General features: G+C 45.5%; 1 protein-coding gene across 1 annotated transcript in view; it reads right to left on the minus strand.

The window, feature by feature from the left end:
* The window catches only part of LOC124279627 (probable E3 ubiquitin-protein ligase HERC1), a 135,324-nt gene that overhangs the window by 122,913 nt on the left and 3,175 nt on the right, over positions 1-9,236 (minus strand). Inside the window, 5 exon segments of the mRNA XM_046715470.1 lie at positions 49-176; positions 503-646; positions 1,124-1,220; positions 1,380-1,459; positions 8,813-9,044. Of these exon segments, the coding sequence (XP_046571426.1) occupies positions 49-176; positions 503-646; positions 1,124-1,220; positions 1,380-1,459; positions 8,813-9,044 (681 nt within the window).

The raw sequence follows: 9,236 nt of genomic DNA on the forward strand, positions 1-9,236 counted from the left end.
CTAAAACGTTGATAATTTTGATAAATAAAGTTCCCAACAATGTCTTACCTGTCCTGTAGATGTGAGAGCTAGGGAGGACTGACTGCCACAAGCAACCTTCCTGATGTACATCCCAATAAAAGCTTCAATCACTTTAGGTTTATACTGACGATTCATATCTCCATGGCCAAGTTTGCCTGTGGACAATAAACAAACTGTAAAATGCTGCAATAACAACAGTCATGCAGTTATATGCATCAACATCCATCAACAAGATAAATACCAGGGAACTGATAGGATGACCAAGCTCAGCAATTTGTCAGGATTGGCAAGTTCCATATCAAATTGTTCAAATCTGTAACAGTTAATACACTATATGTCCATCAGTACCTTAAACTAGTTAAATACATGAGGAAAATTGTGTCAGTTTCACAGCTGAGTCCCTCTTAAAGCGTATATTTCACATGTAATGTCAGTAATCAGGAGAATACTTTAAAAGGTAGAATATCCAACTGAGACATACCATTATCACCTCCTCCAAATGACCAGACAGTCTTTCCATCCTGTGAAACAGCTATAGTGTGAGAGCTGCCACAGGCAACCTGACCAACACCTGATATGTCCTTCACATGGCGCGGCAAACTCCGGCTAGAACTGTCTCCATGTCCTAGCAATCACAAATGTTTGATTGATCATATAATGTAATGTGCACTGATCACAGTTGGTTTGTTTGGTTGGTTTGATGTTTAACGCCGCACTAAGCAATATTCCAGCTATATGACGGTGGTCTGTAAGTAACTGAGCCGGGACCAGACAATCCAGTGATCAACATCATGAGCATAGTTCTACGCAAATGGAATACGACAACATGTGTCAACCAAGTCAGTGAGCCTGACCACCCGATCCTTTTAATCGCCTCTTACAATAAGCATGGGTTGCTGAAGACCAATCCTAATCCGGATCTTCACGGGTGCGATGATTACAGTCAGAGATTGACATTTCATAATATATATAATGTACATTCCACATTGTACATAGTTTATAAATATGCAATTCAATACTATTGCCCAATGTTGATTTCAAAGAAAACTGCCTCAGCTTCCTGCATTATACAAATAAATGTACAATCACATTTGCTACACACCAAGCCTTCCATAGTCTCCTTCACCCCATGTGTACAGCTCTCCATCTTCCGTGACAGCAGCGCTGTGTCTGTAGCCAGCTGACACACACTTCACCACCTGCAGCAGCAACATGACATATTCTGACAGGATGACTGAGTCATTAACATATTCATACTGTGTTACATATAACATCAAAAATGGAACTCCTTTGTGGATGAGCTCAGTTATGATATATCTAACTCAAGGTAGTGTCCCCGGTAGTTTAAGATCATTTACCTTTCCAGTCAATGGTCCTTGCACAATCTTTGGACTCTTCTGCGTAGAATTATTTCCATTGCCAAGCTTTCCATAATCACCTGGAAGTTGAGAAATAATACATTAACACTTGAGAATCATGTCAAGGTTTTGGAGTTTTTAATAATACGGAAAACATCAACACTGTGAGACACTGCTTATTTAAGAAACATTCCAGAAGAGTACACTAGAAACAATTTGAGCAAACCATTAGACTACCCCACTGCATGTAATGATATTGGAAATTTTAACTATAAATTGTATATTTATATATTTATCCTATCTCACAGTAAGCACTTCTCTCTCTCTCTTCTTCGACCAAGGCGTGGAAATGTGTTGTAGGCTAAGTTGAATCAAATCTTCTGTCCTCTGTCCCACCTGACCTCTGCCCCCACTCTGTTTGCTGGATCTGTCAATCATCTCTGTAAGTGTGCTAAGAGCTCAGAGATGGTCATGTGACATCCCAATACTGTTATTCTCGTATTAGAGCTTCAAGTAATCTGTGATGCAGTCGGGTGGGAATCCATCGTGTGAGATAGGATCAGTATATGAATATACAATTTATAGTTAAAATTTCCAAATTTTTAAACTTATCCTATCTCACGGTATGCATTATCCAACTGCTGGATGGTGGGCCGCAGATTACCCTGTGTTAACACAACAACCGTGAGGTCTCATAACACAAGGAGGACGAATGTTGAAATGATGATGGACCCTTGGAAAGCCTCCGACGATCCCTGTCTGCCACTCGTCTTGTGTCCATTCCACAATAACGGAGAATGCTAAATCGTCCAGATTGGCACAATAAGAGCAACGGTGATGCCCGTCACACCATCCAAAACAGAACAATCGATTACTTGTCACATGATGAAAAGTAGAGATGAGTGGCAAACACATCCACACCAGTGGGCGACAAGAAAGAGAACGACAGTAGTGGACTGTCACATGACCATCTGAGTGCTTAGCACGCTTTACAGAGATGATTCACAGGTCCAGCAATCGGAGTGGGGAATCGGAATTCAATTTAGCCTACAGCACATTTCCACGCCTTAGTCGAAGAAGAGAGGGAAGTGCATACCTTGAGATAGGATAAGTTTGAAAAATTAGTAAAATCTAAATATTTTTTATTTTTGTATACTTATCCTGCACTTCTTACTTCCTGCACTTATTGCTTACGGCTCGAAAAGCGTGGCTTGCCAGACGATGCTAAAAGACGTAGAACTGCAATCACTTCCTGGTCTCGGCTGCTACTCGTCTGCGCATGCGTCACCGGAAGGTGACGTCAGCCACCTCAGATTATTGCCAGAAATCCCATAGATGGCAAACAAAGCGGGGAGGTAGTCAAGAGCACAGGGTGGGCCCTTATAATAAGTAGTGCAGGATAAGTATACAAATTTAAAAAATATTTAGATTTTACTAAAAAAAAAATTACTAATTTTTTCCCCTGCACTTTCATTCGACAGGTTGGAAGGTGGGCGTGTCATCTGAGGGATCACCTCACTTATGTAATAGCAGCCAGCTCAATCCGTAAATCCCGTGCTCGGGAAGCGTTGGTAATGCGTTTAGAACAGAGAGCGAATCAGCGATAAATGAAAAGAACCACTAATTTTAAAGCTGGCGAAGCTTAAGGAACGGACTTGAAACACAAGTATAACTCCTTAATTAACATACATAGTTGTTTCTGAAGAAAACAACTCATTCCCTACATGGTGGTCCATGGGAAGAAAACACAAGGCAGGAGGGTCACTTTCTTCGGGGGATGGCGAATGAACCACCAATGGTCCGAAGCTGTGGACATCGTTAACATCCTTGAAAGCCATGTCACGCAAATAATGACTGGCAAAAACTGTGTCCGACCGCCAAAAACAACCTTGCATAATGGATGACACAGTACAATTACTGTGAAGCGCCATAGTCGAAGCAAGTGCTCGAATGTCGTGTGGATGAGAGGACGTAGGAGGGTCCAGCCCAGCCGCTTTATATGCCTGGAGAATGGTCGTTCTCAACAATAAGGCAATTGTGTTTTTGCTGACATCTGATTGTGACGCCCCGGGATCTGGGAAGAAATAACCGTTTCCATGTACCACGGACGCCTTTGGTGCGATCAATGTAAGTTTTGAGCGCACGAACCGGGCATAAAATCAACTCAATATAGTCTTCAGTGCCAACATTAGATGACAATGGTGGAATGGAAAACTGTCGATCAGGTTGACCTGGTAGTTGATTTTTAGCGATGAAATCCCAACACAGACCCAAATGTACAGAACCATGACGACGACGCTCAAAGACAAAAGGAGAGCCAACTTCCTGGATAAATCAGCAAGGGAAGCGATTCTCAAGTGGTTCATAAGGTGCACCACGGAGATGGTCTAAAACAGTGTTGAGATTCCATGCAGGCGGTCGAAACTTCAACTTCTGGTCTTCAAGTTTGAATGAACGAAGCATAGCCTGTAATTCTGGGATTTTGGAAATCTGTCTGTCAGTGGGAACAGCTAAAACTGAGCTAATTACCGCCAAATACATGGCAATGGTGCCTCCCTTTAGACGCCTGGACGTTCGGAAGTAGGAAATCTGCTATGAATTGAGGAGACGCTTTCAGCGGATCCTGCTTCCTGGTAACACAAAATCGCTCAAACGACTGTCACTTGTCGTCATACAAGTGTCTAGTAGAAGTTCTGTGCGCCCTCGCAATGGCTTTGGCTGCTCTGGCAGAAAACCCCTTCGCACTCAGTGCTTTCTGCAAATGGTCCATGCGTGCAGATTGAACGGATCTGGAGCAGGATGCGGAAGACGGCTGTGAAGGTGCACTAGAACGTTCCTCCACGTGGGTAGAGGAAAGGGATCTCCTACCACTAGACTTTTTAGAACGGAAACCAGTTCCTGGCTGGCCACCAAGGCGCCACCAAAATCAGTCGAAGGCAAGTTGTCTCCATGACTTTTGCGAGAACTTTGGGTAGTAGAGCCGGTGGCGGAAACGCATACACGTGAAGCACCTCCCACGATAGGCTAAGAGCATCCACTGCCCAAGCCGCTGGATTCGGGACTGGGGACACATACACTGGCAGTTGATGGTTTTGGCTAGTGGCAAACAGATCTATGTTTGGAGAACCCAGAGCGTGACTTAGGAGAGTGAAGGCCTCCTTGTGTAGCATCCATTCTGTGGGAGCAACTCTGTCGGGTCTCGAGAGAGCATCTGCTAGGATGTTTCGGCACCTGGGAATATGCCGAACTCTCAACAGAATGTGGAGATTGTCGACCAGTTGAAAGAGCCGAAAAGTCTGATCGAGAAGAAACTGTGAGTGTGTCGACTCTTGCTTCCGGATGTACCATACCACCGTTGTGTTGTCTGTGGCCACCAGAAGACAAGTTCCTCGTAGTCGATGCACCCAGTGATTGATAGCGAGGATCACAGCCTCCAACTCCAGACTGTTTATGTGCCAGCTTTGGTGCTGACCCGACCAAAGGCTGGCAGCTGTCTGATCGTGTAAGTGAGCGCCCCAACCCTTCATGGAGGCGTCCACGAACAGTTGGTAATCCGGTGGCCGCTCTGTCAAAGAGACTCCTCCTAAGAGGTTCAATGAGCAATTCCACCAAAGAAGGTAGCGATGTAACTGAGGTGGAAGACAAAACCGTTGATGAACGTCTGCCCGATGAATGTATGGTTGAAGAAAGTGCTGCAGAGGACGAAGTTGAAGACGCCCTCTGCTGGTAAGGTCCTGCGGCGATGTCAACAATCCCAGGAGTGCCTGCCACTCGCGGAGAGACAGAGGTTCGGAGAGTGCACGTGGAATCAGAGACTGAATCTTGTCCCATCTGTCCAGAGGAATCTGAACTAGGTTCTTGTCCGTCTGGAAATGGCCTCCGATTGATGTCGGAGTGTGAGATGGGACAAGCTCCGATTTGTCCAAGTTGACCAACCAACCTAGTTGGCGCGACAGACGAAGGGTGAAATGCCGTTGTTGTATAAGAAGTAGACAGTCTAGTAGGTGCATAAGGCAATCATCCAGGTACGGGTCCAAATTGATGCCCCTCAAATGAAGATACCGGGAAATATGAATTGTGAACAACCACGGGGCCATTGAAATTCCAAATGGGAGGACAGCCCATTGGAAATGTTGATCGTTGAAATAAAAGCGCAGGTACTTCCTGTCGCTGAGGCGTATTGGAACATGGATGTATGCATACTGCAAGTCCAGGCTGATGACGAAATCGTTGACGCATACCATTGATTTGAGGTATTCGAGGGATGTCATTCAGAAGTGTGGAGGACGTTTCAGGAAAGTCTCACTGAAATATGACAGATTGTGAATCATCCTCATTTTCGTGGACCCTTTCTTCGGCACCAAGAATGTTAGAGAATAAAACCCTGGTGTTGTGACGGGATGCTGGAGTAATTTGACGACTCTTTTCTCCAACAGAATCGCTATATTCTCCACTAAGAGGTTGTGTTGAATCTGGGAGTGATTGTGCCAGTGCGGGAACAGCGTCAGAGGTGGATCGGAGAGGAGAGCGGGAGCCGAAACCCCTGCCTCAATATATCGGTGATGTATGGATCCTCTAGGATGGACCAATTTTCCCAAAAGATCCCTATTCTCCCACCTACCGGTGTAGGATAAACTGGGACGACTGGAGGTGGGAGTGTCCAGTTGTGCATGTCCTTCACTTCACTTGCCCCTACGCCCGTCGCTCTGGACGGGAGCACGGTGACGTTGATATCCTCCCCTGTCTGATTTAGGCTTGGCACTACGTCCCCTGCCACGAGAAAGTCGTCGAGTCTGGTAGGTGTTGGATGGCATGGAGGAAGGGCGTTGTCCCTTTTGAAAAGCTTTCAGAGCAGTCTAGGCTTTGGCAAATTCACACACTTTCCGATAAATGTCATGAATCGCGTTGTTAACCAGTGTCAACGATGACCAGGGTTGGTGGAATAATTTCCGATGAAACTCCAAATCCCATGAAGAAAAGGAAAGTAAGACTTGCCGACGAATGACTTACTGACTGAGTTTGGTTTTTCGCCACTTTTAGCAATATTCCAGCAACATCACGGTGGGGGACACCAGAAATGGGCTTCACACAATGTACCCATGTGGGCATTCAAACCCGGGTCTTCGGCGTGACGAGCCAACGCTTTAACCATCAGGCTACCCCACCGCCCCCCGACAAATGACGTACGTGTTGGCAAGCGCTGACCGAAGGTGCTCACGCAGGTCAGTGACCACCTTGCATTGCCACAGCATCATAGTTGTGAGATGATCCAGTCGATCAGGATTTACTTCCTTAAGATCCTGAGTAATGGCATCAGTCGCTGACGCCAATGCCGATATAGGGCGGAGCATACGATTATGTTCCAAGTCCAAAGCAGCTACCCTTGTGTCCTGAACTTTATAGGAGGAGACAGAGGAAGAGCCTGTCACACGTTTTATCTCCTCATCCACCTTAGTCACTGTCTGGGCAAAGTCCAAGCCATGAATAGTCATCACGCCGGACTCCAGGCGCTTTAATAGTTGGGTTGAGAGATATCCCCGCGAAATCTTCATCAAGTGTAGATAGAATCTCCCTGACCGCCTCATGTGTCGGTAACATTAAGGAAGGCAAGTTCCAAGTAGTAAGCGACTTTGCAACATCTGGTCCCGGTAAAAGGACTGAGGCTACCAAACGATCAGCAATCCAGTCAAACATTTGATCAAAACCAAGGTGATTAGAGCCCATGTCCTCCTCATAGGGGCATAGGGGCAAAGTCTCTCTCTGAGGACGGTGAACGAAACGGCAAGGAGGAACGGCTACGTTCAGATGACGCCTTAGAAGAAGACGCCTTGCTCTGAGGTCTCGACCTATGGTCGCCTGCCAAAGACGTGGAAGCAACGGGAGACCTTGGCATAGGCACTGGGGCTGACACAGTAGACAGGATAGGCACCGGTGCTGGAGGAGGCATAGGCGCTGTAAGCGTCGGAGGTGGCAGAGGTGGTAAATGCACTGAGGGTCTTGTAGGAGAGAGAGGCGCTGATGTTGCTGGAGGCATAACCGGCATGGGCGCTGAGGTACCGGCTTGACCTGATAATAAAGTCAAGAGAGTGCTGAGCATGGTCACATCGAACTGCTGGTTGCCGTATGGCGTCTGCATCATAGATGCCTGAGGCATCGGAAAACCTGTAGACGGTTGATACGCATAAGGAGCCTACCCCGGGAACACTGGAAAGGACTGCGACACAGGAGCCTGGGGCGCCTGACATGGTGCAAACTGTTGACCCATCGGTTGTTGCGGAGACAACATCGGCAACAGCGTAGGAGGCGTAGAAGCGCCAGGCGCCAAAGGTCCAAGCAAAGAAGCGCCAAGCGCCAAACGCTGTAAAAGAGGCGAGGTCATCACCCGGATGCTGGTGACAGACGCACTTGGAGAAACAGTGGACACAGCAACACTGGATGTAGATGTAGCGGTCGTCAAGACCGGCGTCGTAGTAAAAGACATATTCTTCCGTCTCTGTTGCCCCAGGCGCTTGGGTGAAACTCTTGGGTGAAAGAAGAGTGCAGCTGGCACATTTATGGCCAAAGGAACATTGATTGGTACAATTCAAACATCGGGGATGAGGTGCTTTACGAGACTTCCCACCCTTACAATGTATACAACTTGCGCTGTACATGGATCTGCAATAAAGCAGAAAACCCAGTAAACGCACATAAAACATTACATACAATGGTAATGAATACAACAGCATAATTGAGAACAAAGTCTCAAAGAACTGAATGATAAAGAGACCATAATACAGACATAATAAATATACCTCTACTGTATGGTATAATGTATAAGCCTGAACCAAATAAAACACAACGACTACAATTACGGCGAAGTGTTGTAATGGTGAAGTGATAGAGTGATGACGGGACCGTGTTATAAACGAATGACATCACTAAACAGAACTACTTAACTAAAATAACAAGAGAAAGTGAAAGATAATACCTACACTTCTCGTAGAAGAAAAAAATCTGAATACACACAAAGTCAGTTTATTAACCACACACAAAAACTCCTGTAGGATACAATGAACAGCTGGCAACCCACACGTTTAGCAAGGCGTGCGAAAAGCAATAATCTGAGGTGGCTGACGTCACCTTCCGGTGATGCATACGCAGACGAGTAGCAGCCGAGACCAGGAAGTGATTGCAGTTCTATGTCTTTTAACATCGTCTGGCAAGCCACGCTTTTCGAGCCGTAAGCAATAAGCATGATAAGTGCAGGAAGTAAGTAGTGCAGGATTAGTTAAACATTTGTATGTTACCAAGGTAACTCAGAGGTTTAACATCAACATATCTTACTGTTACTGTGTTTGATAATCTTTACATGATATGATCATGTGACGAACTTCCATATGAACTCAATGAATATGCAGTCAGGATACTCATTTCTAAGTGTGAACACTTACCATCTCCCCAGCTAAACACTTCCCCTTCAACAGACAGAGCAAGTGTGTGACCATCAGATCCCTTGGAGGAGGAGATTTTCTTCATCCTTCTCTTTGGCTCAAAGCTGAGCTTCTTAGGCTGGGCCTGGTTGTTAGAATCGCCCAATCCAAGCCTGCCATAGCTTCCTTTCCCACAAGCACTCACTGACCCATCATTGTGGATCAAAAATGTGCAAAACTGCCCAGCTTCAATCTACAGAATATATTACATTTACTTAAGGAAAAGAGATTTGACATGGGTTATCTTATTTCTATCTTATTAAATTTCATCAATTTTCATACAATAAATACTTATTTAAGAAAAATTACATCTAAACTTTAACATATCTAATGTAGCAATTAGCAAGATTTAATATTAATATTGGGGCAAAAAAACAGAACCTTG

This window comes from Haliotis rubra, unplaced genomic scaffold (genome assembly GCF_003918875.1).
Source record: "Haliotis rubra isolate DU_JTF1 unplaced genomic scaffold, ASM391887v1 Scf107, whole genome shotgun sequence".
In the NCBI taxonomy this organism is placed as follows: Eukaryota; Metazoa; Mollusca; class Gastropoda; order Lepetellida; family Haliotidae; genus Haliotis; species Haliotis rubra.